This window comes from Rana temporaria, chromosome 1 (assembly GCF_905171775.1).
Source record: "Rana temporaria chromosome 1, aRanTem1.1, whole genome shotgun sequence".
NCBI lineage: Eukaryota > Metazoa > Chordata > Amphibia > Anura > Ranidae > Rana > Rana temporaria.
Genome location: NC_053489.1, coordinates 663,958,817 through 663,984,463, shown reverse-complemented (window position 1 = coordinate 663,984,463; position 25,647 = coordinate 663,958,817). Strand labels below are relative to the sequence as shown.

The following is a 25,647-nucleotide window of genomic DNA, read 5'->3' as shown; positions in this document are numbered from 1 at the left end:
GACTTCTTCCAGGAGTCTACATGCCTGATTTATTTCTTGCTCTGGTAAGCAGTTGGTACATAAGTGGTGGAGGATTTGTCATCAGATTCACAAGATTTTGCCTGGATATTTAGCTTCACCCATTCGGAGAACTTTCTGTCACTTCCTGCAATCTTCTGTGATACATCCTATATGGACTTTTGCACAACTTTTTTCAGTTTTAATGCACTGGGGTTTTGTGTGCACATAGCATAATTGAAGATTTATGTTGGTTTAATTTGCAGCGCAGCTTTTCTTTATAAATACCCCAAGAGATGGTCAGAGACTGGGGACATACCCCAAGAGATGGTCAGAGACTGGGGACATACTAATGACCAGTCCCGATGTCTGCCGGCCACCCGCGATCGTTCTCCAGAGAGGCAGAACAGCAATCTTCCTATGTAAACAAGTCAGATCGCCGTTCTCACAGGGGAGAAGATAGAGATCGGTGTTCGTGCTTAGCAGGAACACCGATCTCTGTGTTCTCCCAGTCAGTCCATCACCCACACAGTTACCTGTGTGCCTAACTGGTGCTTGCTAACCCTTTGATCGCCCCTGATGTTAACTCCTTCCAGCAAGTGTCATTAGTACAGTGACATCGCATATTTTTAGCACTGATCACTGTAATAACGTCACCGGTTCCCAAAAAAGTGTCAGTTAGGTGTTCGATTTGTCGGCCGCAATGTTGAAGTCCTGCAAAAAAATAAAAATAAAAAAAAAAGAAGATTTTTTCGCTGATCACCGCTATTACTAGTAAAAAAAAAAAAAAAATGCCATAAAACTATCCCCTATTTTGTAGACGCTATAACTTTTGCGCAAACCAATTAATATATATTATTGGGATATTTTTTATTTACCAAAAATATGTAGGAAGAAATTCGATTTTTATTGGAAATGTTTTGTAGCAGAAACTAAAAAAATATTGTTTAGGGTTTGTAATTGCTGGGATTCCACATGGGGAGATCTTACCAGTAAAGTCCTGAGCAACGCAAGAAGATAAGAAGTGCAACACTAAGCCCACTTGTAGGCGGAGCCAGCCTCTATATCCCTTTTACAAAAACAGAAGATCGTCATTGAAAGTCGATCACAGCCCAACATCAATCAAAAAAATCCACATGATCGCCAGATTTGTAGGCGTCCGCCTGGAGAATGTCCAGCATCTTGCGGGCCGACACGTGACAGTCCACAAGTTTTCCTTCTTTCTTCATGTTAATAAATTGGAGACGCAAGTCGGGATCCTTAGTCTGTGTCCGCACTTCCTTCTGCATGTCGTTATCCAAGGGCCCTGCCAGAGACGGGAAGGACAAGTCAGTCCAAATGTAATTATAGGTCATCACACATTCAATCAAGGGATGTCCTCATTTATTGGTGGAAGGCGGAGCTATGCAAACCATTACTTTATGTACTACCAGCCACTATTGCGATTTACAGTGCGACTTAGGAATGCGATTTTTGATGCAATATCATGCGACTGGTGAGAACAAGCCGCAACAAAGTAGTACAAAAAACTTTTTGGGGAGTCTCTGCGACTTGAGTCGCGCCAATTAGAATTCGGACCATTGAAATACATTGATTTTGACTTGTCACGCGACTTCGCATGTGTCAAGACGCACAACAACTCGCAGTCCCCGAGCGGTTTAGCTGTCTCTGCTGCCCCTCCCAAATGTGACTAAGGCCCCTCCCAAATGTGACTAAGGCCCCTCCCAAATGTGACCAAAGCCCCTCCCAAATGTGACCAAAGCCCCTCCCAAATGTGACCAAGGCCCCTCCCAAATGTGACCAAGGCCCCTCCCGTGCCGTGCCTAGGGCCCCTCCCGAGCCGTGACTCAGCAGCTCAGCTCACCCATCCCAGCAGTGACTCAACAGTCAGGTCCCCTTCACCCCTCCCCCATCTTTCCCTCTCAAACGTGACTCAGCACCTCACCTCCCCCTACAGCACTTACTCTGCAGCTCAGCTACCTCTCCCCACAGTAACGCAACCATTCAGATCTGCTTCACCCCTCCTTCTCCCAGCAGTCAAGCCCTCTCTGCTGCCCCTCCCATCCATGACTCAGCAGCTCAGCTCCCCCATCCCAGCAGTGACCCAACAGCTCAGGTCCCCTTCACCCCACCCCCATCTCCCAGCAGTGACAGCAGTTTATCTCTTTCTGCTTACCCTCTTAAACGTGACTCAGCAGCTCAGCTCCCCCATGCAGCAGTTACCCCTCCCGCAGTGGCTCAACAGCTCAGGTTCCCTTCACTGGATTTGGGAATGAATAGTCCGTATGTAGAAAAGGTATTAATAGGTCATGACAAATTCAACCAAGGGGTTTCCTTATTTAATGATGGAAGGCAGAGCTATGCAAATCATTATTTTATCTATTACCAGCCAACTGCCTATCCATATAGGATGGTGTAAAAAAACAAAGATACACAGCAGCTCAGCTCCCCCTTCATCCTTCCCCATCTATCAGTCCCTGAGCAGTTTAGCTCCCTCTCTGCTGTCCCTAACAAATGTGACCCAGGCCCCTCCCAAGCCGCGACTTGGCAGCTCAGCTCTCTCATCCCAGTAGTGACTCAGCAGCTCCGCTCCCCCATCTATCAGTCCCTGAGCAGTTTAGCTCCCTCTCTGCTGTCCCTAACAAATGTGACCCAGGCCCCTCCCAAGCCGTGACTCCTCCCAAGCCGTGACCCCTTCTTTCAGTACTCACTTTGTAGTCAAGTTCTCTCTGCAGCCCCTCCCAACTGTGACTCAGCAGCTCAGCTCCCCCTGTAGCAGATATTCAGCTCTCTCTGCTTTGCCTCCCATCCAGCTACACCCATCTCAACATTGGCTCAAATGTTCAAGTCCCGTCACCCGTCTTCCAGCAGTGACTCAGCCGTTTAGTTCTCTCACTGCTGTCCCTCCCAAACATGACTTGGCAGCTTTGCTCCACCCTGCAGCAGTGACTCTGCAGCTCAGCTACCCCTCCCCACAGTGGCTCGACAGCTCAGGTCCCATTTACCTATCCACATCTCCCAGCAGTGACTCAGCAGTTTAGCCCTCGCTGCTGCCCCTCCCAACAGTGACTCAGCAGCTCATGTCCCCCATCCTAGCAGTGACCCAACTACTCAGGTCCCCCTCACCCTGCCCCCATCTCCCAGAAGTGACTTAGTTTAGCTCTCTCTGCTGCCCCTCCCAACTGTGACTCAGCAGCTCAGATCCCCCCTGCAGCAGGCACTCAGCAGCTCAGGTTCCCTTACAATCAGCGACTCAACAGCTCAAGTCCCCTTCACCTCTCCTGTCTTCCTAAACAATCAATTTAGCTCTTTCTGCTGCCCCTCCCAATAGCCACTCAGCAGCCCAGCTTCTCCCCACAGAGATAAACTCACTGGGGTTGATTCAAGTAGGGGAGCGCACTACTACGGCGGCGCAGCGTTCCGTTTTTACGCTACGCCTCCGTAAATTACTTGAGCTACGCTTCATTCACGAAGCATTTGCTCCGTAATTTGCGGGGGCCTTTTCGTAAAAGTGGCCGGCGTAAGCGCGCGTAATTTAAATGATCCCGTAGGGGGCGTGGATCATTTAAATTAGGCGCGTTCCCGTGCCTAACGTACTGCGCATGCTCCGTCGGGAAAATTTCCCGACGTGCATTGCGGTAAATGACGTCGCAAGGACGTCATTTGCTTCAACGTGAACGTAAATGGCGTCCAGCGCCATGCACTTATGCAAACGACGTAAATTTCGAAAATCGCGATGCGGGAACGACGTGTATCTTACCATTGGCTGCGCCTCCTAATAGCAGGAGCAGCCTTTACGCAGAAAGCGACGAACGCAAACAACGTAAAACTCGAACGCCGGGCGCGAGTACGTTTGTGAATCGGTGTGAGTATGCAATTTGCATACTCTACGCTGACCACTACCTAGCGGCCAGCGTAAGAATGCAGCCTAAGATACGACGGCATAAGAGCCTTTTGCCAGTCGTATCTTAGGCTACAGTCGGCGTATCGAGCTTTCTGAATACAGAAAGTCGATACGCCGGCGCTACTTAGCAATTACGCTGCGTATCTATCGATACGCAGGCGTTATTGCTACTTGAATCTACCCCACTATCTCAGCTCCCCCACCCAGCAGTGACTCGCACAACAACCATGCAACACATTAGGTATCACCGTGCAAACTGGAGCAAGAGGAATAATTAGAGATATAATTACTGTATAGGGCCGCTGTTCTTTTTCATGCACTCCCATTGAAGTCCATGGGGGCCAAAAATCCACCAAAGGCAGTGCCTGCACCTTTTTAAAAATGGCGCCGACCCATGTTGATGATGTGAATGGGCACTAGCGTGAATGGAGGCTCAATGTTTGCAAAAAAATAAAAGGCTCATTTGTTGCTTGTGAAGAATATTCTGAAACTATATATGTCTATAGCCTGGCCACTTAACCGGTTCCCGAGCGGCTCACGTACTTTTACTGCTGCAGAATGGCTCTCCTGGGCAAAATCCCGTATGGGTACAGCTTTTCCCAGGAGAGCCGCCAGAGGGCGCGCCCGTTGCATAGCAGGGGACCCGATGCGCGTGGCCGTCGGGTGCAGTCGCTGCCGGCCACGAACGCCAGCATGGGGATTTTTGTATGTAAACACATAAATCCTTGTACTGTCAGGGGAGAGGAGACAGAGTGTGTGTTCCTACTAAGTAGGAACAACGATCTGTCTCCTTCCCTAATCAGTCCTATCCCCATACATAGCTCCCAACTGTCCCTGATTTCGAGGGACTCTCCCTAATTTGGAGCAATGTCCCTCTGTCCCTCATCCTCCAAATTTGGCCCTCATTTTGGTCCGATTTATATAGTTGTATATAAAATGCAGTTTTTATCTATCAAAAAGTGTTTCCCAGTGTTAAACCGTTCATCTGATTTTCTAAATTGCTGCATTTGTAAATTCCAAAAGCCAAATATTAGTGGTAAAAAAAAAAGAAAAAAAAAAAAAAAGCACTTGTGGGTTTAACCGATCTTGTTTTTTTTTTTTTGTACAATGCTCCTTTAAGGGGGTGTGACAAGGGGTGTGTCCTATGCCTGCATATTTTTGCTGACAGTTGTCCCTCATTCCCATCTCAAAAATTTAGGAGGTATGCCCATACAGTTAGAACAGTTACAGTTAGAACATGCTGAGGGAACACACAGTTAACCCCTTGATCGCCCCCCCTAGTGTTAACCCCTTCCCTGCCAGTGACATTTACAGTAATTAGTGCATTTTTATAGCACCGATTGCTGTATAAATGTCAATGGTCCAAAAAATGTGTCCGCCGCAATGTTGCAGTCTCAATAATATATATATATTATAATATATATATATATATATATATATATATATATATATATATATATATATATATATATATATATTTATTTAAATCGCAGATCACCGCCTATTATTACTAGTAAAACAATAATAAAAATGCCATAAATCTTTCCCATAGTTTGTAGACGCTATAACTTTTACGCAAACCAATCAATAATACGCTCATTGCGATTTTTTTACCAAAAAATATGTAGAAGAATACATATTGGGCTAAACCAGTGTTTCTCAATTCCAGTCCTCAGGCCCCCCCCAAAAGGTCAGGTTTTCCATTATTTTGCACAGGTGATTTGATCAGTTTCACTGCCTTAGTAATCACCACAGCCTTTTCATCTGAGGGAAATCCTGAAAACCTGACCAGTTGGGGGGGCCTGAGGACTGGAATTGAGAAACACTGGGCTAAACTGATGAAGACATATTTTTTTTTTAAATTGGAGCGATTTTAGCAAAAAGTAAAAAAATATATATATATTTTTTTCAAAATTGTCACGCTTTTTTTATTTATAGCGCAAAAAATAAAAAAAACGCAGAGGTGATCAAATACCACCAAAAGAAAGCTCTGTGAAAAAAAAGGACGTAAATTTTGTTTGGTTGCATCTTCGCACAACCGTGCAATTGTCAGTTAAAGCGACGCAGTGCCAAATTGTAAAAAGTGCTCTGGTCCGGAAGGGGGTAAAATCTTCCGGGGGCTGAAGCGGTTAAGGAAGAAGTAGGTAAATTCCTTCTTGTATATTAAAAAATTCTCCAAACAGCATCAAGCCCCCTTTTTTGTAAGTATACCAAGGGTAAGACGCTGCTCAAACCGGCCTGGTGAGGCATTCTGTGGCCTCAGCCAGAGTTGCTTTGGCCACACCCTGTGACGCGTTTCGCCCCTGGCCATCAGGGGGCTTGGTCACAGACGCCAAACCCCAGTGGGCGGAGCAAAACACATCAGGGCAGTGTGGGCGCAGCATCCCTGGCTGAGGCCACACACTGTGATGGCACTGGGTCGGTTTGAGCGGCGTCCTACCCTTGGTATGTTTACAAAAAAGAGGGCTTGATGCTGTTTGGAGAATTTTTAAATATATAAGGAATTTACCTACTTCTTGTGCACACTTCTGGTTTAGTGCACAGATGCTCGCTCCCGCATTCTAAATATTGGCAGGGAATCTTTAATCCTCCAGCGTTGAGCGGCGCTTCAAGTCCAACGTGTTCACAGTAAGCCCCCCCCCCCCCTTAATTGTTTATTACAGCAGAATTTTTGTTGCACTTTGCACAACCTGGTGCGTAGTTGAGTACACGGACATCCGTCTCCTCCTCGGCCAGCACCTTGAACATCATATCCCGAGCCGCCTTTCCGGCGCAGTACAGCGTCCAGGACTTGAACGGTTGCAGGGCAGCCAGAGATGAGAGATTGACCACCAGCCGCTGCAGCCCAGGACGTCTCTGGAAGACCTTCAGCAGGGAGGAGGTCAGACACAGCGCCGATGACACGTTGAAGGAGAAATATCTGTCCACCTCTAGGGGGTCTGTGAAGTCCAGAAAAGATTTGGAAATATCACCCAGAGACCCTGCGGAGGAAGAAGACAAAGAACCATAACATAAAAAGATTTGGTGGTGCGATAGACAGGTCAACGCTATCGAAAAAATATGATCCAAATATCTTGAGACAGCAAAAATGCAAGGTCCCTACTGCAGCTTGGGTCCCCACTAGGGATATTCTTCCCCCATATACGAGTAATGCGGTTAACAAGCGTTTCGCAATACGAGCACTGTATTTCTAAAAATCTGATTGGCGGTGTCTTACCCTTGGTATGTTTAAACTTCTGAATTTGAATCTCGAATTTTGGGAAATTGGTAAAATTGGATAATTCGTATTTCGGAAGTTAGGAAATTGGAAAACTTTCCCCATGAAGAATAAGGCTAAAACTCAGGAATTGGAATAGGGACCACCCCCAGAGATCAAAGGTCAGAAGGCATGGCTGACCCACCCCCACCAAAGTGTACCACCTACCCCAACTAAGTCTGGGAATGAACAAGTCGGAATACCGAAATTTCGAATTTTAGAATTTCCCCAAAAAAAAAAAAAAAAAACGAATGAAACGAAAACAGAAATAAACTAATTTTTCAGCAGTGCACATGGATACTGTGTTGCCCTGTTCATTTCAAAATAGCCTCAGCTTAGAGCAGGGCTCAAAATTTAAAGTCCTGAGCTACTATCCAGGCCTCAAGGGTTACTCGCCACCAGTTGTCCCACCTAGCCTGCCCCTAAACACGCTCTCATAAAATGACACTCAAATGAATTATGCAGAATTAAGTTATTAAAATACATATTAACAACAACAACTGTATCTGTGCCCACCAATGCAGCCTTGTGCCCACCAATGCAGCCTAGTGCCCACCATGGAGCCCTGTGTCCACCATGGAGCGGGTGCCCAGTGCCCGCCATGAAGCCTTGTTTCCACCTTGCAGCCGTGTGCCCAGTGCCCACCGTGGAGCCTTGTGTCCACCTTGCAGCCGTGTGCCCACCATGGAGCCTTGTGTCCACCTTGCAGCCGTGTGCCCAGTGCCCACCATGGAGCCTTGTGTCCACCTTGCAGCCGTGTGCCCACCATGGAGCCTTGTGTACACCTTGCAGCCGTGTGCCCAGTGCCCGCCATGGAGCCTTGTGTCCACCTTGCAGCCGTGTGCCCAGTGCCCACCATGGAGCCTTGTGTCCACCTTGCAGCCGTGTGCCCAGTGCCCACCATGGAGCCTTGTGTCCACCTTGCAGCCGTGTGCCCACCATGGAGCCTTGTGTCCACCTTGCAGCCTACCTGTGCAGCCGAGGAGAGGAACAGGAGAGCCGCCCAGGTGATCAGAGTGCAGCGGGGGAACACAGTGATAACAGCCTTCATTTCAATAGCCGTGTTCACCCCGCGCAACGTCATACAGCCCCGGCCACTGGCCGGGGAACTTTGATAGACAGATCACCCGTCCAATCCAAGTGACGGGTGATCTGTCAATCAAAGTCCCAGGACCATGGGGGTGGGGCTGTATCTGACAGCGAGTGGCGGGAAACATGGCTATTGAAATGAAAGCTGTTATCTGTTCCCCCCCCCCCCCGCTGCGCTCTGAACACCTGGGCGGCCTCGTGATCGCTGGGAAAAGGACTTCCATTTGACACAGGCTCACGGCTCCCCCCCCCCCCCCCCCCTCCGACTCCCAGGCAGCCCTTCCTCGCCAGACCTCAGAATCCACTCGCAAAATGCGAGCAAACGAGTTTTGAGGGCTGGCTTAGAGTATATGTGCGTTTGATGATTCCTCTATCAACTTGAGTCGTGTCAAATGGAAGGCTCTCCAAGCATCACCTATTCCCCACCTTTTATACTAAACCCCCCACTGGTTTCTTTCCACTTTTTTTTTTTCCATCAAAAAGGTTTTTATTGAGCAAAATAACAATTTACAGGGCATGTAGAAGTTGTGCAGTCATAGCATACAACAAGTGTTCACAGACAGAGTACAAGCTTAGGTATGTGACTATAGGTGCCAGAGGGTACAATAACATTCATTCCTAGCCTTCCCACGATGCGGGCACAGCACAGTTGGGTTAATGATCCTTCAACCCGCGCCCCTCCCGTTCTCCCCTGCCTTCTCGCGAGTTCAGTGGTTCCCTGATCATATCATCCCTACCGGGAGCAGGTTGCAGATGAATTTAGCCATTTTCCCCATATTTTTTCGTATTTGGCCACACAGCCCCTATGTGAATACACTAGTTTCTTATAAGGCAGCGTGCTGTTTACCTCTGCCAGCCAGTGGGACAGCTCTGGAGGTTCCGACCTCATCCATACCCGTGCTATAACTTTTCGGGCTACAAAAAGTGTCTCGTGCAGAAAGATCTTGAGAAATTTATTGATTTCCGTGTCTGGAAAAATGCCCAGAAGGCATATCTTGGGCTGTAGCGTGATGGGGGATCCCATTTTGTCATGGAGAAATCTCACGACCTGCTCCCAGAAAGCCTGAACCTTGGTACACTGCCATATTAGATGGTAGAAGGTGCCCGTTTCGCGACTGCACATTGGGCATGCGTCGGAGGAGTCTCTCCTATACTTAGAGATCCTAAGGGGTGTGAGGTAGGCCCTGTTTATGATGAAAGTTTGCGTAAGTCGATCTGACAGTTTTGGGGATACCAGTTTGCATGCGTCTAGAGCGTCGCTCCACTCGTCGTCCTCCATTGGGCCCACCTCCGCTTCCCACTTGGGCTTTAGGGCGTAGGCCGCCACCGTCGCCCTTGGGAGCGTGATCATAGTGTGGAATTGGGTGATTAGCTTTTTGGGGTCGGGATACTTGACAGCAGCCATGAGGGGGTTATCGGCAAGGGCTAAGTCGTCCTGGGGGAATTGAGCCCTAAAGGCGTGTCGTAGTTGGGCATATCGGAATATCATGTGGTCTGGCAGGTTATACTCATATTGTAACACCGGGAAGGGTTTCAGCTTTCCGCTCCTGGTGACATGGGACAAGTAGTAGATTCCCCTAGCGCTCCAGACCTCAGTATCTTGAATGCGCTCCAGCTCCGGTAAGGCGGGGTTGTGCCACAGGGAGGTGTAGCCATGTAGGGGCGGTATGTTTAATCTGTCTGACACTATATTCCACACCCTCCTATAGTGATAGAGCAAAGAATGTCTTCCCTCTGCTATCCGTGACCCTCCCGCTATAGCCACTAGGGGATCGCCTAGTGATTGAGTCCATGTTGGGCAGAGCAGGCGAAGGAACCTGGTTCTGTCAACTTTGTCCACATGGAAAAGTTGTGACAGTTGGGCAGCCAGATAATATGCGTTGAGATCGGGTAGCGCTAGTCCGGCCAAGTCAGTTGGGTTTTTCAGTCTTTGCCAAGGGAGTTTATGTCTCGCGGTGCCCCACACAAATGGCTTTAGGATAGTTTCCATAAGCCTGAAGCACCTGAGCACAATGTATATCGGCGAGTGCCACACTATGTAGAGGATCTTGGGCAGCAGGACCATCTTTATTAAATTCACTCGGCCCGAGACTCCTAGCGGGAGTCTGGTCCAAGCTTGTGTTTTGGACTTTAGCATTTCATACAATGGCGTGACATTCAACTTAATGTAATCTGCAGGGTCCCTGGTAGTACGAATCCCTAAATATTTAATGTCAGCCACTCTCTGTAGTGGGAGAAGGGCCCTGTCTCTGGTCTCCGGGTAGCTGTCCAGTGGAAGTATTTGGGATTTGTCCCAGTTGATCCTGAGCCCCGAGAAAGCTCCGAAGCGCTCTATCAGGGTCAGGGACAGTGAAAGGGAGTCCGTGGAGTCGTCCAGGTACAAAAGTGTGTCGTCTGCGTATGTGCTTATTCTTTCCTCCACATCACCTCTCCGCAGGCCCGTTATGTCAGGATGCGAACGTATGGCGATTGCCAACGGCTCTGCCGCCAGAGCATACAGCAGCGGCGACAGGGGGCAGCCCTGCCTTGTGCCACGCCGCAGGGGGAACCGACCCGAGGGCCATCCGTTGGCTAGTACTCTTGCCACCGGGGCCTGATAAAGGAGTTTCACCCAGTGAATGAATCTGGGGCCTATCCCAAATTTAGCGAGGCATGTCCATAGGTACCTCCACTCCACCGAGTCAAATGCCTTGGCTGTGTCTAGTGTGACGATAACTCTAGCCCCCGGGTTGTCGTGTCTGGCCTGGAGGTTAATGAACAACCTCCTTAAGTTAAAAGAGGTGTTCCGGCCGGGCATGAAGCCTGCCTGGTCGGCGTGCACAAGGGAGAGGATCACGGTATTAAGGCGAGCTGAGAGCACCTTGGCCAGGATTTTTATATCTACTTGTAAGAGGGAGATGGGGCGATATGACTCTGGTTGGTGAGGGTCCTTGCCTGGTTTAGGGATTAATACTATGGTAGCTTCCCTCATTGAGGGCGGGAGTTCAGAGTCATCAAAGATGGATTTGTATAGGGCAAAAAGCCTAGGGACCAGCGTTTCCGCGTAGGTGGAGTAGAATTCGGCTGGCAAGCCATCCGAACCCGGGGCTTTGGACTTTGGAAGGCCAGCAATAGCAGCGGATATTTCCTCTGCCGTTAGTGGCTCCTCAAGTGTTTGGGCCTGTTGCATAGTCAGTCGTGGAATCTGGAGGTTGGCTAGGAAGTCTTCCGACAGGGAGTCGGCGTCTGGGGCTACTGTGTCGTACAGAGAGGAGAAGAAGTCGTGGAACATACTAGCCACTTTCTCTGGGTCAGCTATCAGATCTCCGGCTGGAGAGCGCAGGGAGATCACCACTGGGGGTCTTTCCTCGCAGTGTACCAAGTAGGCAAGTAACTTTCCCGCTCTCTCCCCGTGTTCGAACGTCCGCTGTCTGAGAAAGAAGAGCTTGCGCTTCGATCTCTCGTAATGCAGTTGGTCAGCCGCCCTAGTGCAGAGCAGGAGCTCCGCAGCTAGGTCAGCGGTCGGGTTGGCAGTGTATTCTCTCTCTTTGGCTATCACAAGTTCCGTGGCTCTGTCCAGTGTCTCCGCAGTAGTGGCCTTAAGGGAGTTGATACGGGATGAGAGTATCATGCGGGCGTGAATTTTAAAGGCCTCCCAGACTGCCCGGGGGGACGCAGACCCAGAGTTATCAGTGAAATAGTGTTCCCACTCCGTGGCTAGGTCCGCATCCTCCGGGAGCAGGGTCAGCCAGAATGGGTTTAACCGCCAGGAGGGTGGCGGGCGAGCCCGGGGCAGCGACAGTTCCGTCCAGCATGGGCAGTGGTCGGAGAGGGACCGAGGGGAAAAACCCGAGTCCCTCACTCTAGGGAGAAGCTTTTTAGATACTAATATCAAGTCTATGCGGGACATTGAGTGGTGAGAGGTCGAAAAGCATGTGTACGCCCGGTCTGTGGGGTGCCCGTATCTCCATGTATCGACTAGGTTGAAATCCGCGAGAAGTCTCGCGAATCTAGTAGGGCGCGATTCCGTGGGTGCGGCCTGCTCTCTGGTCATTCTGTCTAGGGAGGGATCCAGAACTGTGTTAAAGTCTCCCAGCCAGATTGCCGGTGTGTCGGGGTGAAGGGCCATAAAGTCAAATCCCGAGACTACTATAGTGGACTGGAATGGGGGTGGAACATAGAATGCCATGAGGAGGACCTGGTCCCCATACAGTTTAGCTTTCAGGAAGACATACCTGCCCTGCGGGTCTATCGCTGAATCCTGGAGTTCAAAGTGTGCCGTTTTGGCGATTAGTACAGAGACTCCTCTGGAATGGGAGGTATGGACAGAATGAAAATCCCAGCCCACCCACGGTCGTCTAAGCGTCCGTTGGGCAAGGCCCTCTGCGTGTGTTTCGACTAGGACTACAACATCTGCTCTCTGTTTTTTGAGGATTGCAAATATTGCAGAACGCTTAATCGAGTCCCTCATCCCTCGGACATTCCAAGTTAGTAGTTTTAGTGTGGCCATGGGATATACCAGGGGAGGCTATGAACTCCAGGATTCTGGCCACATTTGATTGCACCCCGCTTAACCCCGTGCTCACCACTGTGCACATCCTTACATGCCAACAATAACTCCGTAGAACTTATCCTATGTACATTTTGCTCAGGTGAAATATCAAACAATAGAAAATCATTTACAACCCAGAACCTTTGCATCCCTCCCTCCCCCCACCCCGCCCTGCACTTTCCCCAACTGGTGCGGGCTTGAACCCTCAACTGCCAACATGGCGAGAGCAGCACCCTTTGCAATATAACAGGTAACATTCTAGCTAACCAGAATACACACAGGGAGACCACCAGCACGATCCCGGGTAGTATCCAGCCGGGCCACCCTGGGTGGAACCGCGCTGTGGTGGCCCCCAAAGGTCGATAGTGGGTTGCTGCAAGTGGGGCGGAATTCCGCTGCGTGCACAAGCACGGTCCAGGACCTGACACGCTGTCCAGTGCGTGTCCTTGCAGTGTGCCTCCCTCCGCCGGTAGAGGGAGAATGGGAGTCAGTGGAAATCATGAGGAGGATTATGAAAAAGTAAAAAATAATAAAAAAAAAACCAGGGGGAGAACAAAAAAGAAAAAAGAAAAGGGGTGAGAGATAACCATGGAGATTTTCAATGACATCGGATAGTAGATAGAGCAGGCCGGTATTCAGAGGTGTGGGAACGAATACTCATCCCCCCGCTCGGCCCAGCACGCTGTTCGCCCTCTCAGGGACAATCCAGCCAGGTGGACAGTACAGGGTCTCGGATCTCTGTGTGCTGTATGGGCCACCTAGGTGACGCAGAGGCTCCGAGTATCAGAGAGCAATGTCAGGATGCGGTTTGGAGCCCTCTGCCTTCCGTTGAGGGGGGAGAGGACCACAAATCGAAGGCGGCCATGGGGGGGAAGGTGCGGCAAGGTAGGGTACACTATAGTGGATGATCCGGGGGAGGGATGGGGGGGGAGATCTTCCCACACATGAGGGCAACTGAGGGCCGCGATATCACTGGTGAGGTGGCCAAAATCAATATTTCAGGGCCTAGGTGCCATTATCTGCAATGTACCGGGGGACAGGAAGAACTGAGTACTTATCTGCGTCTGTCTTGCCGCTCCATCCAGGCCAGCACCTCCTCCGGATCGTCAAAGAAGTAGGCCCGGTCCTCACCTTCCACGCGGAGACGGGCCGGGAACAGCATGGCATATTTCACATGTTTGATCCGCAGGCGTCGCTTGGCCTCCATAAAGGTCTTCCTCCTGCGTTGAACTTCGGCTGAAAAGTCCGGATACGCGGCCACCATCTTGTTGTCAAAGGGGATGTTGCCTCTCTCCCTGCTCAGCCGGAGGATGACATCCCTGTCCCTGTAGTTTAGGAATTTGGCGATGAACGTGCGGGGGGGCGCCCCGGGTGGTGGCTGCCTGCCCGACATACGATGAGCCCGTTCTACCGCGAACATGGGGGAGAAGGCCTCTCTGCCATATGCATCTCTGAGCAATTTTTCCAGAAAGTCCTGCGGATCTCTCCCCTCCACCCCCTCCGGGAGACCGACAAACCTTAAGTTGCACCTGCGACTTCTGTTCTCGAGGTCGTCTTGCTTCTGTAGGAGCTGATTGATTTGCAGCTGCATGGCCTCTGAGGATTGCTGGATGGGGGGGAGGGAGTCCTCTACCGTGCCCAGTCTCACCTCCGCCTCGGACACTCTCTCTCTCAGCCTCTGCATATCCTGGCGCACCAACGAGATGTCCACCTTCACCTCCTCGATCTTTGCCGTGAGGGTGGTTTGGCAAGTCGCCACAGCCTCTTGGCAGGATGTAATAGCCAGCAGAACCTTGGCTATGTCCGCTCCAACCGTGGCTTCCTCCGACCTCGTGGCGCCGCCATCTTGCGCCGGGGGGTCCTTCTCCTGGCGGAGGTACTGGTCGATTTTTGGACCGGCCGATTTACTCGCCTTCGGTGGGGCCATGGTTGCCGTAGTATCCGGGGTCTGCTGAAGCGGTTTGGTGAGGAAAATCTCGGGTGTGTGTGCAGGATAAGGCGAAAAGGATAAACGGCCGGCGGAGCTCTGCAGACTAGCGTCCTATCCCATGTCGCTCCAGGCCACGCCCCCGGTTTCTTTCCACTTTTAGTTAAAAAAAAAAATATATAATAATAATAATAATAATAATAATAATAATAATAATAATAATAATAATAATAATAATAATAATATGAGCATGGAAGATTTTTCACTAGGGGAGGTGTGGAGTGGTTGAATGACTGTACACTATGTAGATAGAAGATGTTAGCTTGGCTCCTTGGTTCCAAACCCTGGAAGATAAATGTGGGAGGCCTCCAAGGATTTGAGCAGGGACCAAAGAGGATGTTCAGTGTCTACAGAGAAAAGCAGGAGGTCGAATCTGACACCCCCCACAGAGAGAGGCCGTGAACGGTGCAGGACAAGCTTGGGCACATGGATACTGTGTGGCCCGGTAAATTTGGGAATGGCCATCAGCACAGAGTATATGTGTATTCAGGGAGGGCTGGTGCAAGAATTTTTGACACCCTAGGCAAAACCTAATTTGGTGCCCCCACATGGCCCCGCCCCTGACTCCACCCACTTTGACCTGCCAATGTGACAGGAGACGGCACTATAAAGGAAGCCTCAGCTCTGCTTCCTCTAGGGACGGCTCCGTTCTTCACATTAATGCCCTGGGATGGCGAGTCAGGACCCCCAAAATCAGCACTTGCCAACACACCATCCCAGAGCAGGAGGTGGCGAGCCACATCAAAGGATCAGCATTTGGGCACCCCTGCTGTAAGGAATGCATTGTGTGTAAGGCAGAGCTGGCTGTACTGGGACGATCACCAGAGAGTTTTAGAGAGACAGACAGGTCGGTCAATGATGGTCATAGAGGCGCACAGCAGAAGGGGACGTTTGCTTCTGTTCTGTTGGGAGACTCAGGACATGTCCTCCAGGCTCCAGTGCTGTGACTTTAATTACACTATCAGTCGGATGGAGCGGCTGCAGCCTGAAGAGCATGTAGACGCAGAGGGAAACCAGTGGCTGGGTGCACTAGGCGTCAGTGTGCCCTAGGTGGCTGCCTAGTTTGCCTAGTAGTAGCACCGGCCCTGTGTATTTGATAATTCTTCTATCCAGATGGAAGGCCCTCCAGACATCATGGGTGGTTTGTGGCCTCGGGAGTCATGTCGGATGGAGAGCCATCCAAGCAGCACCTAGTACCTGCCTTTTACAGCAGACCCTTTACCTTAGAGAGGTTTTTTTCTCACTTTTCTTCCTAACAAAAAGGGATCTCATCAAAGATTCAGCACTAACGGAGGTGAGGAGTGGTTGCATGATTGTACATTAGAATAGCCTTTTTCAACCAGGGTGAGCATGGAAGATTCGAAGCACAGGAAGGGGATTATGGCAATAAACCATAGGCGTGCGCATAGGGTGTGCCAGGTGTACCCAGGCACACCCTAACCACCCATTGCAGCACATATTCCCCCTACTTCCCTGGCTCCCTCCTTCCCTCTGCAGTGCTACCAGCTTCCATCCTCTCCCGCCAGCTGTTCTTGCAAGGATGTTTTAGGAGGAAGGGGCCGATAAATATGTAATTGACCATCCCCTTGCCTTTCTGAATGAACATCGTGAGCAGTGGCGGCTGGTGACATTTTAGGATGGGGGGGCGCAAAACCCCGCCCTTCCACATTTGGTCCCTCCCACTTCTCATAAGCCACACCCCTTATATAATCCAACGCTCCGTCCCCTGTATTCCACTTGCTTCCACTCAATGTCAGGAGTATACAGCTCAGCGTCACAGCACAGAGTATACAGCCCCAGCATCACAAATCATGGTATATAGCGCAGCCTTACAGATCGGTGCAAACAAACTAAAATATGACACTGTTAGTAATGAAGGACTCTAAATGGCCATGAGATTACTCGAGACTGCGGAAATACTGCACAAGATTATCAGAGACTGCGGACATATTGCAGGAGATTATCAGAAACTGCGGACATACTGCAAAAGATTAACAGAAACTGCGGACATACTGCAAAAAGATTACCAGAGACTGCAGACATACTGCAGGAGATTACCAGAGACTGCAGAAGATTACCAGAGACTGCAGACATACTGCAAAAGATTACCAGAGACTGCAGACATACTGCAAAAGATTACCAGAGACTGCAGACATACTGCAAAAGATTACCAGAGACTGCGGACATACTGCACGAGATTACCAGAGACTGCGGACATACTGCACAAGATTACCAGAGACTGCGGACATACTGCACGAGATTACCATTGACTGCGGACATACTGCACGAGATTACCAGAGACTGCGGACATACTGCACGAGATTACCAGAGACTGCGGACATACTGCACGAGATTACCAGAGACTGCGGACATACTGCACGAGATTACCAGAGACTGCGGACATACTGCACAAGATTACCAGAGACTGCGGACATACTGCACAAGATTACCAGAGACTGCAGGAATTACTTGTCCTGCGACTTGGGACTTAAATGTTGCATGACAAGTCATACCCCATGATTTCCAATGAGAACCGTTCATATCTGTGCGACTTCAAAGTAGTCCCTGCATTACTTTGGTCCCACTTTGATGCAACTTGAGGTCCGTAGACCTCGAGAATACACAGGCATTGCTTTAAATCGCATCAAAATTGCAGTAGAATTGTGCAACTTTCAGACTGCATTAGCCTGAAAGTCGCAAGATTCTGCCACAATTTTTTGGTGCGATTTTGCAGCGACTTGAAGCAATGCCTATGTATTCTGGAGGTCTATGGACCTCAAGTCACATCAAAGTGGGACAAAAGTAATGCAGGGACTACTTCGAAGTTGCACAGATATGAACAGTTCTCATTGGAAATCATCGGGTCCAACTCATCCTGCAACTTTCCAGTCCCAAGTCGCAGGACAATTTGCAAGCGGGGGGTGGTGTGGTGTTGACGGCCGATATTTTCCCTGCACATTAAGTATAAAAAAAGGTTTTTTTTTAATAATTGGGGGGGTGGGGTAGTGTTACCGGCCGCTATTTGTGCTGTAATTAATTTATACATAGAAAATAAGTGTTGGTAATAAGTGGGTAAATGAATTATAAAAAAAGTTTTTTTTAATAACCGGGGGGGGGGCCCGGTTATTAAAAAAAAAAATTGATATTTCATTTACCCACTTATTAACAACACTTATTTTTGCTAAATATTAAATATAAAAAAAAAAAAATTGGATGCTGTCACCGAGGCATAGTAAGCAGCTGGTGTTGTGTGGGGTGTTGTTCCATACAACATCATGGCAGGTAGGCAGGCATAGCTCAGCTTACCTGTTCCTCGGTCGGGCGCACGGAGCTCCAGCAAAAGTGAAAGTGTGTGCACCCGCTCGGCGAAAACAATACTGTCCATCGCGCCGGAAGCAAGTGGCGCGATGGAGAACGCCACATAAGCATATTTTGTCTTCCAATGTAGCGCCGCGTCTGCAATCCCGTGATTGCACAGACGTGGCGCTACTCTTTCAGCACTATGCCCGGCGCGCGGACACAGTGCACATATAAGGCCCTTTTTTGGATTTTTTTTTTTTTTTTAAAGGGACAGGTTTAAAAAAAAAATTTTTTTTTTTTTTTTTACTGACTGGGGGATGGGGGGCGGCGCCCGGGCGCCCCCTATGGACGGGCCGCCACTGATCGTGAGGGATCAGTAGCGTGTGTTTGAGCTTTGGGGTGCACACCCTAATGCAATAAACCTTAGGTTTACACACACACAGGTTGGACTTGATGGACTTGTGTCTTTTTTCAACCTCACCTACTATGTAACTATATTAGTAAAAAAAAAAAAAAAAAAAAAGACAAATATCCACTCACATTTAAGCTGGGAAGGTAAATAAGCAGTGCCGTCTCACAAATATTCAGTCTGCCCAGGGGGTTACCCACAGACCACATTACTCTCCGGGCAGACTGAATATTTGTTGAGACGGCACTGCTTATTTACCTTTCCCAGCTTAACCACTTGCTTACTGGGCACATATACCCCCCTCCTGCCCAGGTGAAATTTCAGCTTCCGGCACTGCGTTGCTTTAACTGACAATTGCGCAGTCGTGCGACGTGGCTCCCAAACAAAATTGACGCCCTTTTTTTCCCCCACAAATAGAGCTTTCTTTTGGTGGTATTTGATCACCTCTGCGGTTTTTATTTTTTGCGCTAAAGCAACAATTTTGAAAAAAAAACAATATTTTTTACTTGTTGCTATAATAAATATCCCAATTTTTTAAAAAAATAAATAAAAATTCTCAGTTTAGGTCAATACGTATTCTTCTACATTTTTTTTTTTTAACCAAAAAAATAGCAATAAGCGCTTACAAAATATGGGACAGAATTTTTTTTTTTGTTTTTGTTTTTTACTAGTAATGGCGGCGATCTGCGATTTTTTTATTGGGACTGCGACATTATGGCGGACACATCGGACACTTTTGACACATTTTTGGCACCATTCACATTTATACAGCGATCAGTGCTATAAATATGCACTAATTACTGTATAAATGTGACTGGCATTGAAGGGGTTAACACTAGGGGGTGAGGAAGGGGTTAAATGTGTATCTGTATTGTGTTCTAACTGTGGGGGGAGGGGGGTGACTGGGGGAGGTGACCGATGCTGTGTCCCTATGTACAAGGGACACAGATCGGTCTCCTCTCTCCCCCGACAGGACGTGGAGCTCTTTGTTTACACACAGAGCTCCACGTCCCTGCTCTGTCATTACCGATCGCGGGTACCTGGCGGACATCGCGACCGCCAGGCACGCGCATTGGCATCTCGGGGGCGCGCCTGCGCGCCTACCAGTGGCCGGAGGAATCCAGGACGTCATATGACGTCCTGTTGGATTTTCAGAGCCACCGTGAAGCCGTCATTTGACAATGGCCCGGGGCTCAAGTGGTTAAGACTCCATGCATACTGGGCTTAAAATAACGTTGGTTCCCTTGGCATAATAAAAAAAGTCCTATAGTGGGGCGTAAAGAGTTTACTGCAGGGTTGTCCAACCCATGCCCCAGGAGAGTTGAGCATATGGCCCGGGCATATCTCGAAGAACGGCGTGCAAGAATAGAAGCCGCGGCAGCTGGCAGGGACAAGCCATCACAAGCATGTCCTGCAGGAGGAAGCCACTCAATGGAGGAAACCAGGGGAGGACTTGTCCTGGGGAGGACCAAGCGGAAGGCTGGTATCTCGGGAGAGGCCTGGTGACTTTATTGGAGGATGCACCGTATTCTATGATGCCTTACAGTGTTGCCGGGTCGGCTTAAAGGCTCTGAACTGTACGGCTGGAAATCCGGGTACTAAATCCTGTGGCAGAGGATTCTGAAACAGTTTATTTCTACTTTCAAAGAAAGGTCTGTGGCAGAGACTGTATTCTTTTTGTCCGTGCATCATCCCGGCTGCTAGGCCAGTGAGAGGGGCATATCCGGGTGAGCAATACCCACTCTGAGGAAAGTGGTGAGTGTGACTTTTGAAACGTAGAAGTTCCCCAGTGATCTGAATCATGTGCCTGAACCTTCCCCTGACCCTCCATCCCTCTACAAGTTTGTCTGAAATAAAACCTGACAGAAAAAGGGATTTACAACTTGTGTGGACGTTGAAGTTTCTTAGACTCTGATCTCATCCCATAGACAAAGAGTGAGGCAACGTGCAAGGCCCAAATTTAAACCAGCAGCTCCTACGGGGGTAGCGCTACAATAGTTTAGCGGCTAAAACATCAGGTCAATTAAGCACACATGTGCATTCAGAGTGAGAACTCTCACCGTCCAACGTGACGTGAACGGCAGCTCTCGGCGGCAGGAACATAGTTCCGGCACCTCCAACACTGAATGGGGTGTGCTGGAGAATCTACTGATGCTGGCGGATCTATTGTTTCTGGGGGAACAATAGATCTATTGTTTGTGGGGGGGGGGGGGGTCTTTTGTTGCTGGGGAAGTCTATTGCTGCGGGAGGATCTTATGTTGCTAGGAGGTCGATTCTTGTTGGTAGGGATCTACAGTTCAGGGAGAGGTCTATTGTTGCTGGTTGCTTAATGGTCTATTGATTAATACTCCCCCACATGCCTGGGATCTCCATCCCCATGACTTAGCTCCGAAGGGCGGAGCGAAATGCATTGGGGACATAGTCTGGCTGAAGTTCAGGCTGAGGTTACCACTTGCACACTCATCTTAGGGACAGCATCAATGTTTGGCTATGGGGAGTCCTTACTTAACCTTTAGTGATTGCAGGCGCTGAGACAAGCTCCCTCCCGAGCTAGTTGGAAGGCTCCATTTTTTCTGGGAGGTATTTTGTATCTGGAGAGAATCTATTGTATTGCTTTTCTTGTTCTGTGTTCTCTGAAAGGGACGACGCTTGGAGTTGGGTAGGGGATGGAAGCAAGGGACGATGCTTGGAGGTGGGTAGGGATTGGAACCAAGGGACGATACTTGGAGGTGGGTAGGGGGATGGAGCCAAGGGACGATGCTTGGAGGTGGGTAGGGGGATGGAGCCAAGGGACGATGCTTGGAGGTGGGTAGGGGGTGGAACCAAGAGACGATGCTTGGGGGTGGGTAGGGGATGGAACCAAGAGACGATGCTTGGGGGTGGGTAGGGGATGGAACCAAGAGACGATGCTTGGAGGTGGGTAGGGGAAGGAACCAAGAGACGATGCTTGGAGGTGGGTAGGGGGATAGAGCCAAGGGACGATGCTTGGAGGTGGGTAGGGGATGGAGCCAAGGGACGATGCTTGGAGGTGGGTAGGGGGATGGAGCCAAGGGACGATGCTTGGAGGTGGGTAGGGGGATGGAGCCAAGGGACGATGTTTGGAGGTGGGTAGGGGGATGTAGCCAAGGCACGATGTTTGGGGGTGGGTAGGGGGATGTAGCCAAGGCACGATGCTTGGAGGTGGAACCAAGGGACGATGCTTGGAGGTGGGTAGGGGATGGAACCAAGGGACGATGCTTGGAGGTGGGTAGGGGATGGAACCAAGAGACGATGCTTGGGGGTGGGTAGGGGATGGAACCAAGGGACGATGCTTGGGGGTGGGTAGGGGGGATGGAACCAAGGGACGATGCTTGGGGGTGGGTAGGGGGGATGGAACCAAGAGACGATGCTTGGGGGTGGGTAGGGGGGATGGAACCAAGAGACGATGCTTGGGGGTGGGTAGGGGGGATGGAACCAAGAGACGATGCTTGGGGGTGGGTAGGGGGGATGGAACCAAGAGACGATGCTTGGGGGTGGGTAGGGGGGATGGAACCAAGAGACGATGCTTGGGGGTGGGTAGGGGGGATGGAACCAAGAGACGATGCTTGGGGGTGGGTAGGGGGGATGGAACCAAGAGACGATGCTTGGGGGTGGGTAGGGGGGATGGAACCAAGGGACAATGCTTGGAGATGGGTAGGGGGCAGAGACAAGGAGTGAGTACCTGCACCTATTCTTTGAGAAAAAGCCTAATTTTATACAGTCACTGTTTGGAAGAGCTTTTTCATTGGCCCCATGGATGTCTGCAGGGCCACCTCTGGCTCAGATTTTTGATGATTCATGGGAATTGGTTGCAATTTGATCAGCTTTAGGATAGGAATAGCTTGGCATGCATCTCTCTGAGAGCAACATGGGAGTTTCAGCTCATCCATCTGTACTATGTTGTACCGGGAGACCAAGCCAGACAAGGTTGGGTAGTGTTTAAAGACCTGCAAACTGGAGAATCTATGTAGGCGATTACAAGGCAGATACTCAATGTATCCCCCACAAATAAATCTTAAAACGGCCCACACTGTGGGAGGGAGGTCCATTTAATCTTCGCCTTATTATATATTTAGATCACCTTGACTTTTTAGGCAATATATGCCAGTGGGTTCAATTCTGCTCAGGTGGTCTTATAATTCACACACACGCAGGGCCGTCTTAATGAGCGGGCACCCCTGGGCAACACCTTACGGCTCTGGGTCGGGGAAACTCCAAAGATCCCTGGGCCGGCATTGACAACCTATCTCTGGGTTCACCCAGGTTGTCACCCTGGGACAGAAAGAGTACCACTCATACGATCTGAAAAAAAAATGTAGATGTACTTTAACCATTTCCCACCCATTCTATTGTCAAATGACGGCTGGGTGGGACAGTCATTCCGGGTGGACGTCACACGACAGCCTCCTGGAGCGTGCTCCCCATTTGCTGCGCTCCAGTGCGATCGGTCACCGTCCGTGTCCCCCCCCGGACACAGCCGATGACTGGTCAGTGTACCGGCCCGCTGCCGCCACCATGTGATCGCTGCGACCAATCACAGTAGATCACATGACAATTGTAAACAATGGATAGCTTCCTTTCATGCCATACATTGTGTAGCTAGATGTAATCACATGGTACAGACAGAGCCAACCACAGTGCATCTATACCATGTGATTAGCTGTGGCCAATCACAGCTAATGAATCTGTTTCAATCAGTAAAAATGGTTGCTTATACCAATACCAGTGAAAGATTATTTCACTGCAGCCTCATCAGTGCAGCTTATCAATGCAGCCACATCAGTGCAGCTTATTAATGCCCATCACTGCAGCCTCATCAGTGCAGCTTATCAATGCAGCCTCATCAGTGCAGCTTATTAGCGCCCATCAGTGCAGCTTATTAATGCCCATCACTGCAGCCTTCATCAGTGCAGCTTATTAATGCTGCCTCATCAGTGTCGGCCATCAGTGCAGCTTATTAGTGCCCATCATTGCAGCCCCATCAGTGCCGCCCATCGGTGCAGATTATCAGTGCCGCTTATCAATGCAGCCTCATCAGTGCCGCCTCATCAGTGTAGCTTATTAGTGCCCATCAGTGCCACCCCATCAGTGCCCATCGTTGCAGCCTCATCAGTGCAGCCTATCAGTGTCCATCAGTGCCGCCTTATCATTGCACATCAGTGAAGGAGAAAAATTACCTGTTTGCAAAACGTTAACATTTTCTGTCTTCTTTTTTTTTTACCCCCGCATTTATTTAGCAAAAAATAAAAACCCCTGTGGTGATTAAACACCACCAAAAGAGGAGCTGCGGTGGCTCAACGCAATTGGCACTGCACTGACAAGCCATTCACCTAGGGGTTCGGATCCCGGTCCCATGTGAATTGAGTTTGGTGGTCTCAGCCCGGCTCCTGGTGGGTGTGCTATGCGAGGTAAGCCTGCGCTCAGTACGCCCACCCCCCTCCCACAAAAAACCACCACACTTACACGCACTTGAAATTGGGTTAACATGCATGCACTTTGACCACGCGGTGTCTAAAAAGAGAGGCAAAGGACTAACGGGGCTGGTTGAGCGGGCTAGATCCTCTCACTCCCTTATAGGGAGTCCCTCTGCCCCGTTGGGCTTCAAAGCGGAGCAGGTAGGGCGGGCTATATGGGAGGACCCCCTCACACCCGCCATTGCCACCCGGGGCATGGATAAAGGTGGCAGATTACCTCTGGGGGAGGCCTGCCTACTCCCAATTCCTGCAGTCCGGCTCCTCTCTCGAGTACACGCACAAAATACACAACAAAAAAAATAAACACACACACACCACCAAAAGAATAAACAATAAAAAAATATGATAAAAATGTCATATGAGTACAGTGTTGCATGACCGCACAATTGTCAAAGTGCGACAGCGCTGAAACCTGAGAACTGGCCTGGGCAGGAAAGGGGGGTGAAAGCGCCTGGGAATTGAAGTGGTTAAAGTGTTGTTGCAGCAGCTTCTCCCCTTCCCCTGGCGGTTTGTCCCAATGTCCGGCACTGTCACCTTTGCTGGGAAGTTTGTCTTGCGGTGTCACCGTGTGAAGGAATCTTATAGACACGGGACATGCAATCTATGTGTATGGTGAGATCTGTATGTGATCATTAGATAGACAGACCTTTTATGGAACTTTTCTCTCTTGTATGTGGTTGTATAACATCGGACAATACACATGGCGGTGCGCCTTTACCTGCGTTATTGATAATGAGGATCCTCTGTGCCGCGTCCCGTCCGTTCAGCTCCTGTGCAGCTTGCACCGTCTTCTTCACCCCGTCTGCTGTGCCCAAATCTGCTGCCACCCATTTCACGCCGATCTCCGGGTACTGGAGTGTCAGCTCCTCGGCCAAGACACGCAGCGCCTGCTCTGTGCGGGCCACCAGCAGAAGGGCAGAGCCTGGCATCACTCTCGGGCACAGTTCCCATGCCAGGCTCCTGCCAAACCCCCGGGAGGCCCCTGTGATCACACACAGCACAGTGCCCAGGCTGCACCTTCCCTCTCCAGCCATCTCCTGTGTTGTGCAAGACACAGGCTGCAACCAGCTGTACAATGACTCTGACCCCTCCCCCTTCTTCTTTTTTACAACCAACTTTATTAGCAGCAGAAGCAGACAAACAATACCGTGATAATAAGAAGCCACCTGGGAGCAGGTTTTGTGATTAACCCATTCATGATCAGAATACGTACGTCGTCACTCATTTACAGTTCTACGCAGACAATTGGGCTTGAACGATGCTTTATTTATTTATGCATTTTTACATTTATTTTAAAGTCTAAGGCTGCATTCACACTACAACACCGCGTACGCAGCGTATTTTGCCGCGATTTGTTTCACTTTTTTTTTTTTTTAACAAATTATTTCCATTGCTGTCTATGCCGAACGCCGAAAGCCGCCTGAAAAAAAGTGTCCGGGATTTGTTTTCAGGCGTACGGCGTTTCGGCGTTCGGCGTGAGATGTGAACCATCTCATAGACAGCAATGGAAATTCGCCCCTCCAGCGGCACGAGCGTCGCGCTTCAGGCGTATATACGCCATGGTGTGAATGCAGCCTAAATATTATATATAAGTCTACATGTGCTGTTTCTGCAAATTCTGATGCACAACTGTGGGCTAGATTCAGCATACTATTACTAGATACTAGTATCTCCAGATACGC

At 49.7% G+C, this 25,647-nt stretch overlaps 1 protein-coding gene across 1 annotated transcript; it reads right to left on the bottom strand.

Annotated features, from left to right (window-relative positions):
* Positions 1 to 883: 883 nt before the first annotated feature.
* LOC120924571 (sepiapterin reductase-like) lies at positions 884 to 25,058 on the bottom strand. Its single transcript, XM_040335553.1, has 3 exons — positions 24,684 to 25,058; positions 6,592 to 6,882; positions 884 to 1,303 (listed from the first exon to the last, which is right to left on the bottom strand). The coding sequence occupies exons 1-3, from the start codon at positions 24,997 to 24,999 to the stop codon at positions 1,116 to 1,118; spliced, it is 795 nt and encodes a 264-aa protein (XP_040191487.1). The 5' UTR covers positions 25,000 to 25,058; the 3' UTR covers positions 884 to 1,115.
* Between the last annotated feature and the right edge of the window lie 589 nt (positions 25,059 to 25,647).

Bases quoted from the DNA above. Each gene is read 5' to 3' on its own strand.
- LOC120924571 (XM_040335553.1), bottom strand. From the start codon at position 24,999: ATGGCTGGAGAGGGAAGGTGCAGCCTGGGCACTGTGCTGTGTGTGATC. The intron at 6,883-24,683 runs GTAAAGGCGCAC...CTTCCTCCGCAG, and splicing joins CCTCATTATCAATAACGCAG to GGTCTCTGGGTGATATTTCC. The intron at 1,304-6,591 runs GTTGTGCAAAGT...CGTCTCTGGCAG, and splicing joins TGTACTCAACTACGCACCAG to GGCCCTTGGATAACGACATG.